The 24,290-nt window shown below is 46.9% G+C and overlaps 1 protein-coding gene across 1 annotated transcript in view; it reads left to right on the top strand.

Annotated features, from left to right (window-relative positions):
• CLPB (ClpB homolog, mitochondrial AAA ATPase chaperonin) overlaps positions 1-24,290 on the top strand; it is a 346,145-nt gene that overhangs the window by 295,600 nt on the left and 26,255 nt on the right. The window contains 1 exon segment of the mRNA XM_029602044.1: positions 18,019-18,175. Within this exon segment, the coding sequence (XP_029457904.1) occupies positions 18,019-18,175 (157 nt within the window).

The following is a 24,290-nucleotide window of genomic DNA, read 5'->3' as shown; positions in this document are numbered from 1 at the left end:
GATTGTACTAACCTCAGACACATCCATTGTGGGCTGGGGGGCACACATGGTCGCTGGTCTGCTTGAGAGGCTCCATACCAGATCAGCTTTCTGGAGCTTCAAGCCATCAGGTATGCGCTCTAGGTGTTTCAGGATTGCCTATCCAATCGAGCGATCCTGATCCAGACTGATAATCAGGTTGCAATGTGGTACATCAACAAATAGGGGGGTACTGAATCGCTCCTCCTCTGTCAGGAGGCTGTCCAGATTTGGGTCTAGGCTCAGTCCCAAGGAATCCTGTTCTGGGCCACGTACCTGGCCAGAATGGAGAATGCTGTGGCGGATTGGCTGAGTCGAGTGTTCCATCCCCATGAGTGGTCCTTGTATCAAACAGGGGCGGATCGCATTTTCTGCCTATGGGAGATTCCGGAGGTGGACCTTTTCGCCTCCCCTTGCAACAACAAGGTGAGCACCTTTTGTTTCCCTGTACAAGGAGTCTGGAGGCCAGCTTCAGACGCCTTTGCCTGCCACTGGGGCAGGGGCCTTCCATATGTGTATCCTCTGCTTCCACTGGTGTTGAAGACTCTCTATAGCTCTGCCAGGACAGGGGACCATGATTCTCATCGCCCCCTGGTGGCTGAGACAGATTTGCTTCCCAATCCTTCAGGATGTCTTGGCCAGGGACCCGATCAGTCTGTGGATCTCCCGCAACCTGATCACATGTGACCAGGGCAGGCTGCTCCATCCCAACCTCCGGGCACTGTCTCTGATGGCCTGGCTATTGAAAGGCTAGTTCTGCGGCCCCTTGACCTCTCTGATGACGTGTCCTGATAGCTTCTCGAAAGCCTTTCACCAGGAAGTCATACACTCTGAAGTGGAGGAGGTTTTCTGTAGGATGTGAGAGTTATGGCTTGGATCCATTCACCTGTCCCACTCCGAAGTGCTGGACTATTTGTTATATCTCTCCGATGCTAGTTTGAAGACCAACTTGGTCAGAGTAAACCTCCATGCTATCGGAGCCTACCACCACTTAGTTGATGGTTCGCCGGTCTCCATGCGACCTGTGGTGAGCCGGTTCATGTGGGGTCTGCTTCAGCTGAAGCCTTCCCTGTGGCCTCCTGTTGTGTCCTGGGATCTGAACGTGGTGTTGGCTTGTCTCATGTGAGATCCTTTTGAGCCAATGCGCTCCTGCAATCTGAAGTACCTGACATGGAAGGTTATCTTCTTGGTTGCAGTTCTTCAGCATGCAGAGTCAGTGAGCAGAGTCAGCCTACCTTTTTTTCCCAGGCCACATTCTCACAAAGGCGAACGGGTTCTGCATAGCTTGGACTGCAAAAGGGCCTTGGCTTTCTACCTTGAGCGGACAGCAGGCCACTGACAGTCCACATAACTCTTCATTTCATTCGATAGATTGGGAGTTGCGGTCACCAAGCACATGTTATCCAACTGGCTGGCGGATTGTATTTCCTTCTGCTATGCGCTAGCAGGCCTTTAGCTTGGAGGCTATGTCAAGGCTTATGCCGTCGGCCATGGCGGCATCAGTAGCCCACTTGCAAGCGGTCCCCATGGCCAAGATTTACAGGGCTGCATCATGGAGTTCTCTCCACACGTTCTCTGCCCATTACTGTTTGGATAGAGATGGCCATAGTGACAGCAGCTTTGGTCAGACTGTCCTGCGGAACTTCTTTAAGTGAAAACACATCCAACTCTTCCTGCCTAGGGCCCATTTTTTGGATCAGGCTGTCTCTCTCGGTTTTTCCACAGCACTGCAATTGTTGTGCCCGTTGGCACCAGGTTTGGTATCTGTGAATTTAATAGAGTTCAGGAGCAGCCTGTAGCTTGGTATTCACCCATGTGTGAGGACTACCATCCTAGGAGAAAAAACAGGTGTTGTCCTAAGACAGCAGGATGTTAGTCCTCAGGAAACCCGCCTACCACCCCGCGAAGTTGGGTTTTTCCTTCGTTTGTTTTTGTGTTTTTGTAATGCTATGTTATGAGACTGAAGGGGGACCCCGCATGGATAGTGGCATGCTGGGCATGCTCAGCGTGCCAGTCAAAGTTCTCCGTGCCAGTATATTTTATCTGGGCTTCAAAATCGTATTTTTAAACAATGTCCACACCTCATGCAAATTTTTAACCATTGCAGTTGCTCCTTTCAGGTTTTTTTAAGTTCTTCATTCTATCATAGTCTTCCTTTTTAAAGTTATCTGATACACGGTAACATTTGATGGCATTATTGCTAAGTGGCCTCTCCACACTAATCCCTTTTACTAGGTTGTACATTCCACTGAGGACCAGATTTAACGTTGTTGTTCCTCTTATCTGTTCTAGGACTAGCTTCTCCATGAAGCAGTCGTCATTTATGGCATCTAAAAGCTTAACCTCCCTAGTATACCCCAATGAGACATTGACCCAATTAGTACTGGGGTAATTGAAATCGTCCATTATTATTCTGCTGAGATTCATTTGCTTTCCTAAATTCTGCTAGCATTTCACAGGTTGTGTCTTCATCTTTCCCACTTGGATGCTATATACTCAGTGCTATATTCTTCTTACCCTTCACACACAGTTTCTATCTATAAGGTTGCCACAGTGCATTTTGTTTCCTGCAAGACTTCTGTTAGGCTTGATTCTATGGCAAAGCACAGCAAAAAATGCGGAGTAAACAAATATAAATAAATAAAGCAAAGGGAAGAATGTGTGGCTCAAAAAATAATGAAACACTGTTCAGTATCTAAGTCCCCAATTTTTATTTAATTACAGGCAACAGGAAAAACCTTTTCAAGAACACATTACACTTCTTAATGAAGGAACCCCGACACGGCCGTGTTTCGCACCCAAGTTGTGTCAGGGGTGCCAGTAGGCACTCATCGACTTAATCAATCTTACACGGCCATAGGGGAAGGAAGCCCCCGACCAAGTTCAAAGTAACATGAACAGAGCAGTCGGTTAAAGAGGCAAGAAAGCGCCGTATCGTTCCCTCCAGAGGGCTGAAAAATCCATTGCGACGGAAGCTGTACAATCTGAGGAATCGGAAGTGCCGTATGTGAGCCGCTGCAGGAAATGGAGGTCCTGCAAAGGAAGCACTATTTTTATAGAATTTACAAAGCAGGAATCGCAAATCTTTCGTCCGGATGAGGGCATCGTGGTTGCTGATGCCGGTGAAGGATTCAAGAACATTCTCTTCAGAAGGGAATATCAATGACATACCCGTAGCCCGATACGGCGCTTTCTTGCCTCTTTAACCGACTGCTCTGTTCATGTTACTTTGAACTTGGTCGGGGGCTTCCTTCCCCTACGTAAGATTAAGTCGATGAGTGCCTACTGGCACCCCTGACACAGCTTGGGTGCGAAACACGGCCGTGTCGGGGGTTCCTTGATTAAGAAGTGTAATGTGTTTTTGAAAAGGTTTCTCCTGTTGCCTGTAATTAAATAAAAATTGGGGACTTGGGTATTGAACAGTTTCATTACTTTTTGAGCCACACACTCTTTCCTTTGATGCTTGATTCTATGCCGTTCTTTTGCTAAAGTAATACATAAAATAGAAAAAAGGAAAGAATTACCTGTACAGAAGAGAAATAAGGACAATTTCAGGATTCTAGTGGTGATTAGTATTGTCTCTGGTCATACTGGGAGCAGTTCTCAATAGCCCGCATAGGTACAAGGTATGCAGGTCCTTCCGAATTTTCTAAGAGAAATTACCGGGTGGAAAATGTGCTTACAGATATGCAGGTACAAAAGTATCCATCTCCTGCTGTTTGTGCAGGCCCAGGAATGGGCACAAAGCCACATGCGAAGGTTAAAAAATTCTACGTGCATAATTCTTTTCCCCCAGCTTAAGCCCAGCCTTAGCAATGCCTCTGAAATTACCTGTGTTGTGAAAGGTATGCCCGCACTTCTAGCTGCCACATGGGGTGCAGTTTTAGCCCAGGCGTGATGGGAGGTGCTCCTCCGTAGTTACTGGCCAGATTGCTTTGGAAATTGTCGTCACTATGTTTCTGGCCTGGTGGCAGGGATCCCCACATATATCTTGTTGCTCTGGCTGCTGTTTCTCCCACAGTTATGTAATGATGTTTCTACGCATTCTTTTGTGGGAAATCTTTGATTTTGTCTGTCAGCTTTGGGAAATGTGCATCTCTAGTACCATTGTATTTTGCACAGTACAGGAGGAAATGCATTTCTAGTTTTATTCCTCCAATGTTGCACTCCATACAGAGTCTGGCTTCCTGGAGGTTCCAAACTGATTTCTCTGTATGTTTCTGTATGTAATCTGTATTTGGTGAGAGTCTGTATATGTTTTGCATGTGTGGCCACATACTTTTTGTGTTGTGATCTCTAGCACTCTGGCTTGTTTTGCTTATTTCTCAGTAGGAGGTGTACTGGTGTTGTAGGGCCTGTTGTAATATTGGTAGTGCTGCCTTTTCATAGGAAGACTTGTTGTTATTTGAGACCTGGAAATTGCTGCATAGGTTTTCGAGGGTGTATTTTGCAGGGCTGTGTGTTACTCCGCAAAGTTCCTGGTAATGGAGAGCATTTGTTTCACTGAGATGACACCAGAATTTGAATATTCTTTTTTTTTGTGTGGCAAGTAATAAAGGGGGAAGTATCTTAGTACTATCTGATTGTTGGGAAGGGGGGGGGGGTCTGTCTCCCTTTCATTTCTATTTGTGAGGGTCCCTTCAAAGACCCCAGAAGTCTCTCGGTTCCTGCTAAGTGTTTTTTGTCATTTCCGTAATGGTGGTCTTTTCACATGCTTTCCCTGCCTGTGTTCAGTAGGAAGGGGTGGAGAGAGAGGTAAATGCATTAGTCTGAGTGAGTGAGTTTCTTCTGGAGAGATATAGGTCTGGACAGTGTGATTTGTATTCCAGCCCCACTATACAGAAGGCAGAATATGAGTTCTCAAGCCAGCATCTGTCCTCAGAGGGAACAAGCCTGGCTCGGTTTGCTAATAAAACTTTTTCTTTCTTTTTTTCTGTTGTTGCAAGGATTAATAACGCAATTTTTCTTGCATAGATCATCGCAGCAGCGGCTAAATGTGAAATCAATTCCTGTAGCGCATGCTTGACAAGGCAATAACCTAAATGTTAATCTCAAGTACCCAACAAGGATTTGTGGGGCAGCACTGTGTAAACGAGGGCCTGGGGCCTCCTTGGCTTTTATTGCACCAAAAAAATAACAAGTGGTGTTTTGAAATGTTCCTGTGTTTGTATCATAAAAGGAGAGAAACACTGGTGTGTGGCACAAGAGGCCTCCTGTTCTGCCTTCCCCCTGTGACAGGCAATTATAGGGACCAAGGAGTGCTACTGCCTCAGCGGATGGAGTCCCCTCTCCCAGAGCAGAGGGGGGGGTGTCTTTCCTAAAATAGCGTGCAGTCTAGCTTGATGGGTAAAAAGCAAAACCACCCAGAGTAGTACAGTTTGCCAAATTCCTGAGTCATTCCTGAGTGGCTGATTATCTGCAGGTATGGGACACGCTGCATTTTTCTTATGTTGCAAATAGCAGATAGTCAGGCCGGCCTAGGGGTGATATTTGGCTCTGAGGGACTGGAGATTCACTCCTGCACACCACCCAGTTTTACATACTTGGAACCTCAAAGGCCAGAGCTTCCTCCTGCAAGTTGCTTTTAGGAAAGAGCACACCCTGGCAGCAGAGGTGCACAAACCATGTCCAAGAATCAGCCCTCTGCCAAAAACTGCCTTCATATTATTTTCATATTTCAAATTTCATGAATAAAAGCATGGCAGCAAAACCTCTGCAACAAGCAGGTCACCTGGAATTTCACAACTAAATTCTTCATTTAAAGTCTCACTGCAGTGAGTGTGGAAATAATGAAAGAAAACATGGAATAGGTTTTTTCCTTTTATTTTGTGGTTGCCTGCTGACCCCCATTCCCTCCCTAACTCTGTCAGGCCAATGCAATAAACTTGGCACCATGATTATTTTTTTTATTCCCGATGCAGCAAGCTAATATTTTAATGCATCAGAAGTTTTTAAAAAGACGCATAAAATCTGTAAAATGCATTCGGCACGGATTGAATGCACATTTGAACTAGGGAAAGGGGTGGAGGCGTCTCTTGACAGGCTATCTGGGTAAGTGGCGGCAGTCGCAGCCACCACAGCCAGATAAATACTGATTTATCCATCTATCTTGCAGCAGGAAGCAGCCGCCAGATAGATGAGTAGATCAGTACCTAAATGGCTATCTGCTGCGGGTTCCCGCTACTTAGCCGCTTCCCGCTGCCAGATAGATGGATAAATCAGTATTTATTTGGGTAAGTGGCAGCAGTGGCTGCAGCCACATACCCAGATAAGTTAGTTATCCAGGTAAGTGGCGGCTACTGCCAACACTTATCAAGAGGTTTTTTTTTAACTTTAAAAATTTTTTTTTCATGGTGCTGGAAACCTAACTCCAGCTCTATCCATGGGTTAAGTTTCCAATGCTAAAAAAGGCGTGCTGGCCGTATGCAGTATCTCAGTATTGGGGGGGTAATGCTTAATGCCCTCATTTGCATGGGATTTCCCATGCGAGGGCGCTAAGCAGTATTCCTGTTTGGAAGTGCACATTTTCTGCACGTAAAACTCCTTGCTGCATAGGCAGTAAGTTTTGCCCCGCAGAAAATGCACATTGAAGTGTGTGTAGAAAGATGCTTTTGGCTGAACACACCTTTCTGCATCAGCCTGTTTGTATATTAGAAACAGTGATAACAGGGGAAGAGGGCTGGCAAGCAGACTTTCCATGAAGCTCAGCCCTCAATAGCCTATTGGGACACTGAGCTCCCTGTGATCACCTCTTCTACCAGCCTATGAACTCCATGAGACGACAAAACCTAGCTGGATAGGAGACCTCACTGGGACAGTTTATAAGACCTGTATGTGATCACCAATGTCCCCTGGAAGATTTGCGCCTGTGAGTGGACATGCAGGTCCTGAAACAAGTGTGCACAAGAAAAGGAAAATAGAATGGTGTTTCAAAGAACTCTCCATAGAACTTTTTTGTGCACAGACTCCACAAAAAGTTAGCGGGAACATTGATGACTGCATCTAATTGACAAACTTAGTTTCCCTGTACGTACCTGAATCAGTCCAGACTACTGGGTTTATGCATCCCTGCCAGCAGATGGAGACGGAGAAAGTTTCACTGACACTGCTACATAATCCCTGGTGCTACCTGCAGTTCTGCAGTATTTCTCTGACTCCAGCAGATGGTGGATGAGGCAGAATCTGCAGTTCTGCAGCCTGGAGAATACTTTATTTTTGTGAGCCTTCCTCCCAGGGTTCTTCCCTGTCTGGATGAGGTGGATGAGCTGGGGGTCGGTGACCTTTTTTATGCTCGCTGCACTGTCCCATGGGGTTGAAAATCTGGTGGTCCACATCTCTCCCCTTCACGAGACTTCTAAGGCGGCTGTGGACTCAGGGCAGCTGGGTTTTTTTCTCAGTTTGCCTTTCCTTTTTTTGAATTAGGCTGATCTTGGAATGCTGGACAGCTCTGTGTTCTATGCTGAGGGAAGTTTTACTTATGTTTATTAAAGTTTATAGAAAAAAGAGTAAGAACAGGAGCCAGAGGAACTGAGGGTAAAGCCTGGGAGTTATGAGGGACGGCTCTCCTCTCTGGTGCGGTTGGCAGTAAGGGAGAAAAGGACTACTTTTGCCTCTCCCGTGTTTTGGTGAGTCCTGGGCTCAGCAGGGGTTTTTGTTTTTCCACCGAGAGCATTATGGTGTGCAGCTCAATGCGGCATGGCAGCAGTGCACATGAGCCGCTTTGGGCTCTCTGCCACTTGGGTTTTGGGGAGAAGGGCTGTCTAAGGGCCTGGTAGGGTCACATGAGGTAGTTGCCTCCGATCTGTCTGTGGCTGGCTCCTCTAAAGCTGGGTCTTATCAGTTACCTGCTCCTCCGCAGCCTTTTTCGGAAGATTTTGTCTTGCTTCTTCATAAAGCTTATTTAGCTCAGCAGGCAGGGCTGGGGTCCCAGTCTCGACCTTCTATGGGTCAGAGCTTGGGTTCTAGCCCTAGGCAGACCCAGAATAAGAGGTCTTCTGTGGTTCAGCATTTACTGGGTCCTGCAGTCGGCAAGGACTCAGATGAGTCAGTCAAGTCAGAGGAAGTCCCCGGAGATCTGGAGGCATTAATGTCGCAGAACCAGGGGGTTGATCCAGATGCAGCCAGCATGGTTCCGGGTGACTTTCCTGAGGAAGTCCTGATTTCGGAGGGGGATGACTCCAAGTTGGTGTTCCGTAGGGAGGAATTAGGCCCTTTGATTTTTCATGTCCTAGAGGAGCTTGTGCTGAAGATTCCCCAAGAAGGCTTAGACATGGAAGGGGCGGACCTGGTCCTGGATGGGCTTAGGGGTCCCATGAGGGCCTTCCCCTATCATAAGTCGGTGAAGAAGCTGGTGGATTGGAAGTGGGGCGTTCCTGACGCTGGCTTAAGAGTGGAAAGGGTAATGACGAAGCTTTATCTTTTGCCTGAGCAGAAGACGACAGAGCTGTTTTCCCTTCCAAAGATGGATGCTGCGGTGTCGATGGTCACAGAAAAGACAAGTATCCTGGTCACGGGTTCCGCAGCTTTGAAGGATGTGCAGGATCGAAAGCTGGAGATTCATCTCGAGGATTTTTGAAGTGTCTGCTCTGAGCTTGTGGGCGGCCATCTGCTCCAGCTTCATGCAGAGAACCTGCCTGCATTGGGTGCAGCAACTTCAGGACAGGCAGGCAAAGTCGGCTGATGAGGTAGGTAAAGCTGAGCGCTTAGTGACGACAGTAGCATACGTTCCAGATGCCTTGTATGACTTGGTGAGAACTTTGTCTCGCATTATGGGATCCGCGGTATCAGCCAGGCAGCTGTTATGATTGCGTAACTGGTCGGCGGATATGTCGTCTAAGTCCCAGTTGGGGTCTCTGCCCTTTAAGGGACATCTTTTGTTTGGAGAGGACCTGGACCAGTGGATGATCTGGGAGAGAATAAGGTGCATAAGTTGCCAGAGGACAAGCCTAAGGGAAAGTGGTTCTTTCAGACTCGGTCGTGTTTTTGAGATGATAGGAGGTCTAGCCCTGGAGGTCTAGCCCTGCAAGATGAACCCCATCATCACAGAAGCAGTTCTCTCCACGAGGTTAGTCCTGGGGTCAGCACTTTCGAAGAGGCTGGAGGCCTTTCAGAGCTTCCGCAGGAGGTGGAGCTACAGGGGCTAAATCCTCACAGTGAGGCAAAGCTGGTCCACTCTGCCGTTCCCTTTATAGGAGGTCACCTAGCATGGTTTTATGGGGAGTGGGCCCAAATCACTCAGGATCAACGAATCCTCAGCATAGTTAAAGACGGTTACACGTTAGAATTTGCTCGGCCCATTCATGACTTGTTTTTAGTCTCCCCCTATGGGTCGTTGGAAAAGCGGGCAGTGTTAGAGATGTTAGACCGGTTGCGGATATTAGGGCAAAAGAGGCGAGGGAAGGTATTCCATTTATTTCGTCGTTCCAAAGAAGGAAGGCACTTTCCGCCTGATTCTGGACTTGAAGTGGGTAAATATGGCGCTGAAGGTCTTGAGGTTCCAGATGGAGACCCTGAGGTTGGTAGTTGTGGCAGTGCACAAGGAAAGGTTTCTGACTTCTTTGGATCTGACGGAGGCATATCTGCACATTCCCATTCTCCTGGATCATCAGAGGTTTCTACGGCTTATGGTGCTGGGGCAGCATTTCCAGTTTCAAGCTCTTTCTTTTGGGTTGGCCACGGTGCCCCACACATTTACCAAGGTGTAATGGTGGTGGTTGCGGCGGCATTATGGCGAGAGGGAGTGCTGGTACACCCTTACCTAAACAACTGGCTCATCCGGGCAAAATCGGAGGATGTTGTCGTTGATCGGTGCAGAAGGTGATAAATACTCTGGAATTTCTAGTCCGAGTGGTGAATGTAGCAAAGAGCCACTGGTTCCATCTCAGACCCTTGAGTATTTGGGAGCTCGGTTTGACACGTGGATAGACAAGGTGTTTCTTACGGAGGAGCGGGTTTGCAAGTTGCAGAGTCAAGTCTGGTGCTTGTTGGAGTTACCGATACGTGGAGTTTGGGATTATTTGCAGGTTCTGGGTTCGATGGCTTCAATGCTGGAGTTAGTGCTGTGAGCCTTTGCACATATGAGACTGCTGCAGAGAGTTCTGTGGCAAGGTGGAATGTGCTCTCAGGAGTTTTATCTTCCCTTACCTATAGAGGGTTCTGCACGGGACATTCTGTTTTGGTGGCTGCTGACATCCAATCTAGTTTGTGGTGTTGGTCTAGAGGTGCAGAATTTGGTAATTCTTATTACCAATGCAGAGCAGTATGTCAGCAGCAGTCGGCCCAGGGCAGCAGTCAGAGACCAGAGCAGTGTGGTTAGCATTACTTAGTTTCTGCCATTGATATGAGGTGGTTCGGTGAGAGTCTTGTTGGACAATGCGATGGCTGTAGCCTAATCAATCGGCAAAGAGGTACCAAGAGTCAAGTGGTGGCTCAGGAGCTAATCCTTTGGGTGGAGCAACACTTATTTATTTTATTTAAGGGCTTTTATATACCGATGTTCATGTACTGGTACATATCACGTCGGTTTACATAGAACCAAAGTTTGAAATTACATTGAACATTCTATCGAACAAGAGGGTACAAATAACATGTCTAACATCATGGGAACTTATTGATAACGCCGAGAACTTATAGATAGAGCCGAGGACAAGTTAGAAATTAAACATTAAAAATTGTAAAATTATTACAAATAACAAATAAGATTATAAAATACAAGAAACGAATAAATAAATAAATAACAATCAACAATAAACAGGCTTAATAAGCATGATTGGAGTAAAATGGAGCTAAGCAGGAGAATTAAGGGCTACGGCGACAGGCTTCTAATGTGATGGGGTATGAAGCTGAGTGAATGAGACCTTTAAGTGAAGGCTTTAGTAAACAGCCAAGTTTTTAGCTTCTTTCTGAACGTTCGACTACATGTTTCTAGACGAAGGTCCGTGGGGAGGGTATTCCAGAGAGCAGGGCTGGCAGTCGAGAACGCTCGTTTCTTAAGAAGTGACTTGGCTTGAGGTGCATATAGAGTGCCTAGGTAGCTAGTTCTGATAGGTCTTAGTGATGCGTGGGGACGAAGTGGGTCACTAAGATCTAGCGAAGTTTGAGAATGAATGGTCTTGTGGGTTATGGTTAGTACTTTGAAAATGACTCTCTGTTTAATTGGGAGCCAGTGAAGATTTTTTAGTGTCGGTGTGATGTGTTCTCCTCTCCTCGAGTTTGTTAGAATCCTTGCAGCTGCGTTCTGCAACATTTGTAATGGTTTGGTTGTGATAGCTGGTAAGCCAATTAGTAGAGAGTTGCACAATTAGTAGAGTTGTGACACCTCTATCCACTCCAAGTGGATAGAGATGTCACAAATCACAGGGGTCGAAAACGTACAAGCAGATTTTCTAAGTCGCAGTTTACTAGATCCAGGGGAGTAGGAGCTGTCAGAGAGCGATACAGCCCATCCGCGAGAGGTGGGGCTGTCCCCATGTGGATCTAATGTTTACTTGTCTCAATACGAAGGCGGCTCAGTTTCTTAGTCAAGGACAAGTACGTGACTGAGGGAGTTGACACTCTGTGCTAGCCTGTCCTCGAGATGTTCTTCTTTATGCATTTCCCCCTTGGCCTCTGGTAGGCAATGTGTTGCCTCTGATAGAGAGACACCCGGGCGAAGTACTTGGATCTGTACTTGGCCATGTCAGCCATGGTTCGCGGATCTAGTCAACTTGGCAGTGGGCGATCCATTACGCTTGAACCATCTTCCAGGCCTCCTTTGGCAGGCCCCATATTTTCAGACCAGGCTGCTCACTTCTGTCTAGAAGCTTGGCTTTTGAGAAGTGGCTTTTGAGACACAGAGGGTATCCAGAGGCAGTCATTGTTACTCTTCTTCAGGCTAGATGGATGTCTACTTCGCTGTCGTATGTGAGGGTCTGGAAGGTTTTTGAGACTTAGTGGCCAATATAACCCCAATATTTAAAAAGGGCTACAGGGGCGATCCAGGTAACTATAGACCAGTGAGCCTGACTTCAGTGCCAGGAAAAATAGTGGAAACAATTCTCAAGATCAAAATCGTAGAGCATATAGAAAGACATGGTTTAATGGAACACAGTCAACATGGATTTACCCAAGGGAAGTCTTGCCTAACAAATCTTCATTTTTTTGAAGGGGGTTAATAAACGTGGATAAAGATGAACCGGTAGATGTAGTGTATTTGGATTTTCAGAAGACGTTTGACAAAGTCCCTCATGAGAGGCTTCTAAGAAAACTAAAAAGTCATGGGATCGGAGGCGATGTCCTTTCGTGGATTACAAACTGGTTAAAAGACAGGAAACAGAGTAGGATTAAATGGTCAATTTTCTCAGTGGAAAAGGGTAAACAGTGGAGTGCCTCAGGGATCTGTACTTGGACCGGTTCTTTTCAATATATATATATATAAATAATCTGGAAAGGTATACGATGAGTGAGGTTATCAAATTTGCGGATGATACAAAATTATTCAGAGTAGTTAAATCACAAGCGGATTGTGATACATTACAGGAGGACCTTGCAAGACTGGAAGATTGGGCATCCAAATGGCAGATGAAATTTAATGTGGACAAGTGCAAGGTGTTGCATATAGGGAAAAATAACCCTTGCTGTAGTTACATGATGTTAGGTTCCATATTAGGGGCTACCATCCAGGAAAAAGATTTAGGCATTATAGTGGATAATACTTTAAAATCTTCGGCTCAGTGTGCTGCAGCAGTCAAAAAAGCAAACAGAATGTTGGAATTATTAGGAAGGGAATGCTTAATAAAACAGAAAATGTCATAATGCCTCTATTGCTCCATGGTGAGACTGCACCTTGAATACTGTGTACAGTTCTGATCGCTGCATCTCAAAAAAGATATAGTTGCGATGGAGAAGGTACAGAGAAGGGCAACCAAAATGATAAAAGGGATGGAACAGCTCCCCTATAAGGAAAGACTGAGGAGGTTAGGGCTGTTCAGCTTGGAGAAGAGATGGCTGAAGGGGGTTATGATAGAGGTCTTTAAGATCATGAGAGGTCTTGAATGAATAGATGTGAATCGGTTATTTACACTTTCAAATAACAGAAGGACTAGGGGGCATTCCATGAAGTTAGCAAGTAGCACATTTAAGACTAATCGGAGAAAATTATTTTTCACTCAACGCACAATTAAACTCTGGAATTTGTTGCCAGAGGATGTGGTTAGAGCAGTTAGTGTAGCTGGGTTCAAAAAAGGTTTAGATAATTTCTTGGAGGAGAAGTCCATTAACTGCTATTAATCAAGTTTACTTAGGGAATAGCCACTGCTATTAATTGCATCAGTAGTATGGGATCTTCTTAGTGTTGGGTAATTGCCAGGTTCTTGTGGCCTGGTTTGGCCTCTGTTGGAAACAGGATGCTGGGCTTGATGGACCCTTGGTCTGGCCCAGCATGGCAATTTCTTATGTTCTTATATATAGCTAACAGAGTGCAGGCTTTACGGTCTTCGATATCTAAGATTTTATCCTTTCTTCAAGAAGGTTTGGTCAAGGGCTTGGCTTTCTTAGGGTCCAGGTAGCGGCTCTTGCTTGCCTGCAAGGTAAAGTAGAAGGTTGCTCGCTATCTTCTTATCCTGATTTAGTTGGATTTTTTTTGAGGGGGGCGCGCTAAGAATTTGTGCCCTCTGGTGAGGAGAGTTTATCCATCCTGGAATCTTAACCTCATTCTCAGAGGTTTGTGTGAGGCGCCTTTTGAACCTCTTCAGAGAGCAACGCTTAAGGATTTTACCCTGGGAGAATTTCTCAATTGCAGGCTTTATCTTGCTGTGATGTTTCTGCAGATCTCGGACTCAGAAGTGTCCTTGTGGACAGTGCTCTCATTTTTATCAAAGGTAGTATCGGCATTTCATGTGAATCAGACGGTGAAGCTTCCGGCCTTTCCAGAGTTGGACGCTTCCACTCCTCATGCGTGAGAGCTTAAGCTTTTGGATATCTGCAGGGCTTTGAGATATCTCAAGGTAACAAATGATTTTTTTAATGGAGCGGTTCAAAAAGAGGTACCCAGGCTTCCAAGGCTATCATTGCGAGGTGGCTCAAGGAGGCTATTGGGTCGACAAACATTTTCATAGGGTGTCAGGTGCCTGAAGGTTTGAGGGCACATACTACGCATTCTCAGGTGGTCTCATGGGTGGAGCCTCAGTTGGTTTCGCTGCAGGATGTGGGGGATCCAGAGTCTTGATCGTTTAGCGAGAGTGTTTTGAGCGGGACTCTCCAGGTCCCACCCTAAGTAGGGAGCTTTGGTACATCCCAGGAGCCTGGACTGATCCAGGTATATACAGGGAAATGAAAATTGGTTCTTACCTGCTAACTTTCGTTCCTGTAGTACCAAGGATCAGTCCAGAACCCTCCCAATCTGTGGAGGTGGAGAGTTGTCTGCTCAGCTGAGGTTTATTGGTAGGGAATACAATTTTTCATGGTATGGAATACAGACTTGTTGAAAAAGGTTTTTGTAAATTTGTTGAGTCTGTTGATGTGTTTACAATTTTTTTGTGCTTGGGTACAGGTCAGTACTGAGGATGCAGGTGGCACCAGGGATATTATGTAGCAGTGTCAGTAAACCTTTCTCTGTCTTCATCTGCTGGCAGGGATGCATAAACCCAGGAGTCTGGACTGATCCGTGGTACTCTAGGAACAAAAATTAGCAGGTAAGAACCAGTTTTCATTTTGTGCATCTGAAGCTAATTTTATACTATAAATAATTTCCTATAATTGGATTATTTACTATTACACCATTCCACATTTTATGCATTAAGACATTTTTAAGATCAACTTATAACACATAAGTATACTTCTAAACTAGCTCCTATATGTCTGATATTTCACCTTGATGGCAAAGGATGGAAAATTATATTTAATTAGTTAACCTAATAAATTTCTCTACTGAAAAATACTATTAGAATTCCTCAAGGAATTCCTCACATGTGCACCACCAAGATCACTTAATGCAGTGATTATAATCATTGGTCCAGGGAATTCAAAGTCCACGTGAATTATCATCTTTTTACAACTCTTTCAATGCAAATAAAAACATGTGAAGTAAAAACTCCTCCTCTCTTATAAATATGTCAGTAGGCTACAAATGTGAAATATGTAATAGATGAACCCCGAATCCCTGAATATAACTACATTATCAGTTCCATCGTGTTCCAATAGAATGTAGTAATAAAATATGTATCTATGGAGTATTACTAGATAAACTGTTTCCAGATATCAGTCCTGCAGATTACCAAGCATGTATTCCTCATCTAGTTCAATGCTCGTCTCATGCTTTAAAGGCTGTTTACTTCCCTCACAGCAGGCTGTCGTTAAAATGACTGGCTCAGCAGTCAAGCTTTAAACATTTTCTTGAAGAAGTGATAACTCATCCTCTAGCCTTGCCTCTAATGGCATTGGGTTCTGTGGAAGGAGTGTGGGATAACCACAGACAGGCATTGGGTTCTGTGGAAGGAGTGTGGGATAACCACAGACAGGGCCGGCCTTTGGGTAGGGCGAGTTGGGCAGTTGCCTGGGGGGTACTGTAAGACGAGCACTTCAGGCACAGTTATCAACTCCCCATTGGGCTTGTCAGCCACTGGGCTGAGGAAACTAAGCCTCCCCAATACTTGGTGGGTCGGGTATTCCTCCATGCCCTCCCCTGTCAGTATGTGACTGGTAGGAGGAGCTGCACTTAATGGCAATTTGGCTGGGCCAGTGTTGTGGTATAAGTTATTAGATGATGGAATCTTGTGGCTCACACCTTGACACAGGCCTCAAGTGGCTGAGGAAGCTGAAGCACTATTAAGAGCTGTTTTGCTGGCCACAGGTGGTCGGAGGGGACAGGGAAACCTATCTGGAGTGGTGAAGGGTGTGAAGACTGGGAGAGGTAGACCTATAATGTAGTGGAGGATAGGGAAAGAGAGATCAATATGGGGGTGGGGGGGAGGAGAGGGAGAGAAGATCTAGGATAGAGGGTGAAGACCTAGGATGAGGAGGGGGCACTGTCAGTGGAGGGGGATAGAGGTCTACATTTGGGTAAAAGGTACAGAGTAAAGGGATGGGGCAGACTAAATCTGGTGAGTAGATAGGATGCAAAGAGAGAGAGAGGACATGAAAATGGAGGGAGGTAGAGAGGATAGTATGGATGAGAGGCTGAAGATGGAGCAAAGATCCAAGATAGCTGAAGAAAGGGACTGGAGCCAGGGGAAAGGATGCGTGACAGGGAAAGAGCTTGAGCTGGTGAGAGGATATAAGAGATGAGATAAGAAAGCAGATGAGTGCTAAGGATATGGTGAGGCCAGAGAATGGACATGGAGGAGTAGGGAGGAGATGAAAGAGGAGGAAACAGGATTGAGGTAGGAGTGAGAAATGGGGAACTGGAGAGAGGAAGAAGGGCTAGAAAGGCAGGTAGGTGAGAGATGAAAAGAGGAAGATTGTGAGAACTGGGAAGGACAGTGAGGTAAGGGATAAAGTGGTAGGATGGGGAGAGGCGAGGAGAAATGAGTCTTGGTGAGCTTGAAGGGGGATGGTTGGAAAGAGAGTCTGCTTGGGAGATGATGAGACAATCTAAAAGGATGCAGCAGGTTGTGGATAAGGATGATGGAGCCAGATATCTGGAGACCGGGGAAAGGGAGGGAGATGGAGGGCTGAAAAGGGGGCATTGGAAGAGAGAGTTGGGGAGCAGAAATCTAGCTGTGAAGTGAACAGATGTAGGGGAGGAAATGAAGCAAATAGGACAGAAAAGAAAAAATATGAAAGGAGACTCTAAAAAATGAAGAAGAGGAATGCACTGAAAACAGATTTGAAAAAATAAAATGCACAGACAACAAAGGTATAGACCATTTTCTTAGAAGTTTAGTGATGGAAATGTGCATCTTTGATGTGTCTGTGTTTTGCACACTGCAGCTGGACGTGCATTTGTGTTTCTTCAGTGTTGCACTGAAGAATGATCTTGGGGTTTCCAGGTTATGTTTTGGGTACATATTCCTATGTCTAGTTTGTGGTCCCTTATTCCATGGTAAGTGTGAGTCTGTCTGTGTTCTGCATGTGTGACAGAGGTGAGGTATTTTATTAGTGTTTGCTGTCTGTATGGGGATCTGTAGCAGTCTGGCTTGCTCTGTTTTCCCAGTAGGAAGTGTATTGATGTTTTACAGTGCTGCCTTTCATAGGTAGGATTTTTGCTGTTTGAGTCCTGGAAGTTAGTACTGTTTTGCCATGTTAAGCTTGCTACAGTATAGATAGATTTGGAATGTGTTTTTTGAGGTTTTGTTATTTCCTGAGGTCACTCCAGAATTTGTATACTATGTACATGAAAGAAATACCTAGGGGGGGGGGGGGAGAGAATGCTTGGAGAAAGGGGAGTGGAGGAAATGCCTAGAGGGAGGAAGGCGGGGAGAGACTGCCTTGAGAGAAAGAAAAGGCGAAAGGGGAAGGAGTGCCTGGAGAGAAGGAAGAGAATGAATGGAGGGAGGGGAAAAGGAGAAGAAAATATCTGGAGGAGGGAGAGAGGGGAACGAATGGATGTAGAAAGGGGGAATGCCAGTAGGAGGGGGAGAAGAGGGACAGAAAGGATGTGTAGGAAGGGAGATAGGCAAGAATGTCTAGAGGGGGAGAGAAGAAGGGGAAGAATATAGGGAGGAGGGCACCATTGCCTCTTTTTGCCCAGGCTTCATTTGCCTCAGAGCTGGCCCTGACCGTGGAGTATCCTTAGTCGTGGGGAGGGAGGCTCTGTAATATTGCAGCGCTTAAGGAAATGGGAAGACTAGATGAGTCTGGTAGTCTCGACCTACCATCATCTTGTTTGTTCTGTAATTATTATTTAACAATCTGAGGCACAGAGATTTAAAATAACCTGCCTAAGCAGTGATAGAGGCAGCACTAGGAGCCATGAGTCACGCGGTTCCTTACTGGAGCATATCGCCTTCCAGGTGGAATGGATGCTTACAGATTCTCTCTGGTTAAAGGGTGTAATTTAACCAAGCTTTTCTTCTTGTTGTTAAGGGAAGACTGACAGATGGGAAGGGAAAGACCATTGAATGTAAAGACGCCATCTTCATCATGACCTGCAATGCTGCAAGTGATGAGATCGCCCAGCATGCCCTGCAGCTCAGGCAGGAGGCCCAGGAAATGAGCCGCAAGCGGCTTGCTGAGAATCTAGGTATTGGCCTGCTTTCTGGTCTGGAAGACGAGGAGCTCAAGGAACACTTCCATTAGTAATTGCACACTGGCATGATGTCACACAAGCACACAGTATCCCTGCTATAGTAACTCTGTTCTCATTCACTGCTTCTTAAATAATAGTAAGTTAAGGATGATACTAGGTGGCTTACGCAGGATCGCATGGAGTCAGTGACAGAACAGACATTAGAACTGAGGCACAGGGAGGTAATGTGGCTTGCTCAAAGTCACATTCAGAGCCAAGGCTGGGAGTCGGGATCTCTGAGTTCTGTCCCAGGCTAATGTTGACTGGGGCATGGCCCTTTACATGAGAGTGCCACAATTTACTCAGCGTTCATCAATAGTAATTCTAGTATTGTTGTATGTTCCCTATGTCCATAGAAGCTGGCATTTCAGGTCTCTTCTTAAAGTGTGAGTTTAAAGCCATCCTATAGTTCTGTTAGTTAGTGATATGAAACTCCCTGTGTCTCCGTGTTTCTTCCTTTCACCCCTCATACAAATCTGCCATGCAGATCAAGCAGTAAAGCCAGGTGCACATTCATTCCAGAGGTGACTGCATTCCCTGTACGTGTACCTGGATCAGTCCAGACTCCTGGGTTATGCATCCCTGCCAGCAGATGGAGACAGAGAAAGTTAAACTGACACTGCCTCATAAACCCTAGTGCCACCTGCAGTTCCTCAGTATTTCTGTCTCCAGCAGATGGCAGAGGCTGTAGAACCTGCAGTTCTGCACTTTTTCTTAGGTTTTGAGCTTTCCTCCCGGGGGTTTTCTTTTGGGTTCCTTCAGGTTTTTCCTGTGGTTCCTACCCCGTCCAGTTGAGGCAGACGGGTCGGGGGTTGTCACCTTTTTGTGTGCCCATCTGTGCGCCCGGGGGGTGTATATCTGGTTGTCTAGATCCCTCCCCTCACGAGGCCGCTCAGCCGGCTGCAGGCTCCAAGGGGTTTTTTTTATTTTACTTCCCCGTTTCCTGAGTCTGCCTGTTTCTTTTTTGCACAGGCTTTAAGTCTCAATGTGTTTTTGAGAAAGTTTTGTGAAAAAAAAGTAGGCAGCAGCTTAGCAGTTCGGGCAACTTTCTCCTCGGCTTGCCGGTAAGATCGGCCCTTTTCAAGGGGGGGGGGAGGAAACGGACTGTTCTTTTTTCTTTAAATTTGTTTGCGGTTGGTTTTCCCCTCTTCGGCTCCTTCCCCCAACATGACCTGTGGTGCCGCGTGGAGAGCTTGCAGCTCGATCGCGTTTGAATCGGAAGAATCTCTGCACGACTTGTTCTCAGGGCAGGAAGGGCTCCTCCAGAACTCCTCTGCTCGCGAAGCAGCGTCACAGCTCGTCCGATTTCGCTCTGGGCCTCGGTATGGGCTCTGTCCTCAGTGCTGCTTCTCTTTCCTCAGACGGTGCGGGAACGGTGGCCATCTTGTATTTTTCGGCGGCTGTTCCCGCACCGTGGGGGAGGGTCCACCATGTCCACCATGTCCCCGGCCTGTTCAGACTTTGCTGGTGGTCGGCGGGGGGAGGGGGGGGGAGGAAACTCTGTTTTTGCCCTTTCCTGCCTTTTGCCCTGAAGGGGCTGGAGCTGGGAGAGTTTTTCCCCCAGAATTTGTGCTGCTCCTCCATGATGCTTTTTTGGCCAGTAGGCAGCCCTCAGTCTCTAACATTGGTCAGGCCAGCTCAGTGACGGCCTGGGGAGGCAGCTGGGGCTCCTTCTCTTTGGGCTGGTTCTGGTTCGGCCCAGCTGGGCAGGTCTGCTATGTTGCTGGGTCGAAGGCTTCTTGATCCCCCAGGATTTGGCTCAGATGGATCTGATCAAGCTCCCAGGGATACTGGGGATGAGCCTGTCCATGGGGAACAGGCAGGTCCAGTTGATCCGGCGACCAGGGGATACCACTGTGGGGGACGACCTGGGGTTCTCTCCTCTCATGTCAGACGATCCGAAGGAGGTTTGCTTGTTCAAGAGGGAGGAATTGCACAGTTTGCTCCCGTTAGCCTTTCACGTATTGGGAGTTAAAATGCCCCAGGGTGATACTGATTCTGAAGGAATGGACCCCGTCCTAGATGGGGTGAGGGGGTCCCCCAGCTTCATTTCCTTTCTATAAGTTGGTTAGGAAGATGGTTGACGCGGAATCGAGGACTCCAGATGCTGGTCTGAAAGCTGCTAGGACCATGGGAAAGCTTTATTCGCTTCCGGAGCAGGAGCATGGAATGTTTTGCTCTCCCTAAGGTTGATGCGGCGGTGACTAAGAGAACCATTATTCTTTTTATTGATTCTGCGGCTTTGAAGGATATGCAAGATCGCAAATTGGAGGTAAACCTCAAGCGTATTTTTGAGGTTTCTGCTTTGGGGTTACGGGCATCAATTTGTTCAAGTTTCATTCAGTGTACGTGTCTCCGCTGGGTGCAGCAGTTGCAGGCGCACCTTCCCATGTCGGGGGAGTTCACTGACACAGCTGAGCGTATTGAGGCGGCTGTGGCTTTTGGGGCGGATGCTCTCTATGACTTGACGCGAACGTCCTCTAGGGCTTTGACTTCGGCGGTAGGGGCTAGAAGGTTGCTCTGGTTGCGTAACTGGTCAGCAGATGTCTCCTCAGAGATGCAGTTAGGCTCCTTGCCTTTCAAAGGTCGCTTCTTGTTTGGGAAAGACCTTGAGCAACTGATTCAGTCTCTCGGGGATAACAAGCCTCTACATTTATACGAAGACAAGCCCAAAGCTAAGAGATTCTTTTAGGTTCAGTCTCGGTTTAGCTCAAATAGGAGATCTAGACCAGCAAGGTTTCCTCTTGCCTCTCAGAGATCATTCCCTACTCGGGGGCAGTCCTTTCGGGGGGGGGGGGTCCACAGGCCAATTTGGGAAGATCTGTGTCCGCAGGTAAGTCCTCACAATGAAGCGAAGCTGGCCCACTCTGTCGTTCTTATTATAGGAGGTCGCTTGACTCAATTTTACAGCAAGTGGGCCAAGATTACACATGACCAATTGGTTCTCAGTGTGGTAAAAGACGGCTACGTTTTAGATTTTGCTCTACCCGTTCGAGAGCTTTTTCTAATTTCCCCCTGCGGTCCAGTCAGCAAGCAGGTGGCAGTGTGGGAAACCTTAGCGCGTCTCCAAAGCCTGGGAGTGGTGATACCGATTCTTCCCTCGGAACTTCGCACGGGCCGCTACTCTATCTATTTTGTGGTTCCAAAGAAGGAGGGCATTTTCCGGCCCATTCTGGATTTGAAGAAGATGAATGCCACTCTCAAAGTTCCTCGCTTCTGGATGGAAACCTTGCAGTCAGTGATAGCGGCGGTGCGCAAAGAGGAGTTTCTCGCATCCTTGGATCTCACGGAGGCCTATCTGCATATTCCATTCCACCTGGACTCCCAGCGTTTTCTCCACTTCATGGTGTTGGGCCAGCATTTTCAGTTTTTGGCCCTTCCTTTCGGACTTGCCACAGCCCCACATACCAAGGTGATGTGATGGTGGTGGTGGCAGCGGCGCTTCAGAAGGAAGGATTCTTGGTGCACCCATATCTGGACGATTGGCTTATCAGGGTGAAATAGGAATCTCTCTGTCTTCAGTCAGTCAGAGTTCTCAATTCTTCAGTCTCTCGGCTGGGTAGTGAATCTGGCAAAGAGTCATTTATCTCCGACTCAGTCCTTGGAGTACTCAGGGGCTCAGTTCGACAGTCGGCTCAGCAAGGTGTATCTTTTGGAAGAACGAGTGCTCAAGTTGCAGTCTTGAATCTGCCAGTTGTTGAGCTTACGGATTCCCAAGGTGTGGGATTATTTACAGGTTCTAGGCTCGATGACTTCAATGTTGGAATTGGTTACATGGGCATTTTCCCATATGAGGCCATTGCAAAGGGCGCTTTTGGCATGGTGGAAGCTAATTTCAGAAGAGTTTCACTTGCCATTACCTCTCAAGGGTGTGGCCAGAGAGAGTCTGTCGTGGTGGCTTCAGACCCCCAATCTTCTTCGTGGGATAGACCTCGAGGTGCCGGATTAGGTGATAGTTACTACCGACACTGGTCTCTCTGGCTGGGGTCCGGTTTGTCAGAATCGCTCAGTCCAGGGTATTTGGTCTGCGAGAGAATCTGCATTTTCTATTAACCGATTGGAGACCAGGGCGGTCAGGCTAGCTTTGAAGGAGTTCTTACCATTGATAAACAGACGCTTTGTGCAAATTCTTTCTGACAATGCGACAACAGTGGCGTACATCAACCGGCAGGGCGGTACCAAGAGTCAGACGGTAGCTCGGGAGGCACAAGCCTTGATTCATTGGGCGGAGTCTCACCTAGAGAGGATAGCTGCGTCACACATAGCCAGGGTCGACAATGTTCAAGCGGATTTCCTAAGTCAGATTCGGTTAGATCCAGGCAAATGGGAGTTGTCGGAAGCCGTGATGCAGCTCATAAGAGATCGTTGGGGCTCCTCTCATGTGGATCTGATGGCAACTTGTCAGACGTTTCGCTTCTTCAGCCGCAGGCAACAGCACGGGGCCGAAGGTGTCGATGCTCTAGTCCTGCCTTGGCCACGGGAGGTTCTGCTTTGTGTTCCCTCCTTGGCCATTGGTGGGCAAGGTATTGCGTCGCATAGAGAAATATCGCGGGAGGTGATTTTGGTAGCTCCAGAGTGGCCAGGGCGTCCTTGGTTTGCGGATCTTGTCAACATGGTGGTAGATAGCCCGCTTCATTTCACTTACCTGAAGGGCCTTCTTCGTCAGGGTCCCATATTTTCAGACAAGGCAGATCACTTTTGTCTAGCGGCTTGGCTTTTGAGAGGCCGGAGATTAAGACGGAAAGATTATCCGGAGTCTGTTGTCACCACCTTATTGCAAGCCAGAAGAAAGTCTACTAATCTATCTTACATTAGAGTATGGAAAGTGTTTGAGTCCTGGTGTTCTACTTGTGGAGTTCACACCCTACAGTCCTCCATTCCCGATATTTTGTCATTTTTGCAGACTGGCTTTGAGAAAGACTTAGCTCCTAGCTCTCTTAGGTTTCAAGTGGCAGCCTTGGGCTCTCTTCGGGGCAAGATCAAGGATTCTGTTATTTCAGCTCATCCGGATGTTGTGAGGTTCCTCAGAGGAATTAGGAATTTGCGGCCTCCGGTTAGGAGAATTTTTTCATCCTAGAACCTTAATCTTGTCCTCCGCGGTTTGTGTGCGGCTCCTTTTGAACCTCTCCGGAGGGCAACGCTGAAAGACTTGACTCTCAAGGTAGTTTTTCTAGTAGCGATTTGCTCTGCTTGGCGTATTTGAGAGTTGCAAGCTTTGTCTTGTCGGGATCTTTTCTTCCAAATTTTGGATTCAGGGGTTTCCTAGAGGACGGTGCCTTCCTTTCTACCCTAAAGTGGTGTCCACTTTTCATGTCAACCAGACGGTGAAGCTTCCAGCCTTCCTGGCAGTGGATTCATCTGTTCCACATGCAAAGGAGCTCAAGCGGTTGGATGTTCGGTGTGCTCTATTCCGATATCTCGAGTTGACAAATGATTTCAGAAGGTCTGACCACCTTTTTGTTTTGTGGAGTGGCGCAAAGTGAGGTTTCAAGGCTTCTAAGACTACTATTGCGCATTGGTTGAAAGAGGACATTGGTTCCACCTACATTATTGTTGGTCGAGAGATTTCGGAGGGCTTGCATGCTCATTCTACGCGGTCACAGGCAGCCTCCTGGGTGGAGACGCAGCTGGTGTCTCCTCAAGATATTTGCAGGGCAGTGACTTGGAAGTTGCTGCATACTTTTGCGTGACACTATCGTTTGGATGTGGTAGCTTCAGCTTCTCCTTCCTTTGGCGAGAGTGTTCTGCGAGCAGGACTCTTCAGGTCCCACCCTAAATAAAGGGCTTTGGTACATCCCAGGAGTTTGGACTGATCCAGGTACGTACAGGGAAAAGAAAATTGGTTCTTACCCACTCATTTTCGTTCCTGTAGTTCCACGGATGAGCCCAGAACTCGCCTGTTTTTGTCTAGAGGTGGAGAGTCACCTGCTCAGCTCTGTTGTCTCTTAAATACAGATGATTACAAATTTGTTTGAAGAGGTTTTCAAAGTTTTTCCAAAGTTTTTTACCTTGTTGTTTAGGGCATTTCATTTTCTATGTTATGCTTTGGTACAGATCTATACTGAGGAAC

The sequence above is a fragment of the Rhinatrema bivittatum genome, chromosome 5 (assembly GCF_901001135.1).
Source record: "Rhinatrema bivittatum chromosome 5, aRhiBiv1.1, whole genome shotgun sequence".
NCBI lineage: Eukaryota > Metazoa > Chordata > Amphibia > Gymnophiona > Rhinatrematidae > Rhinatrema > Rhinatrema bivittatum.
This window is presented reverse-complemented; position numbering and strand designations above follow the sequence as displayed.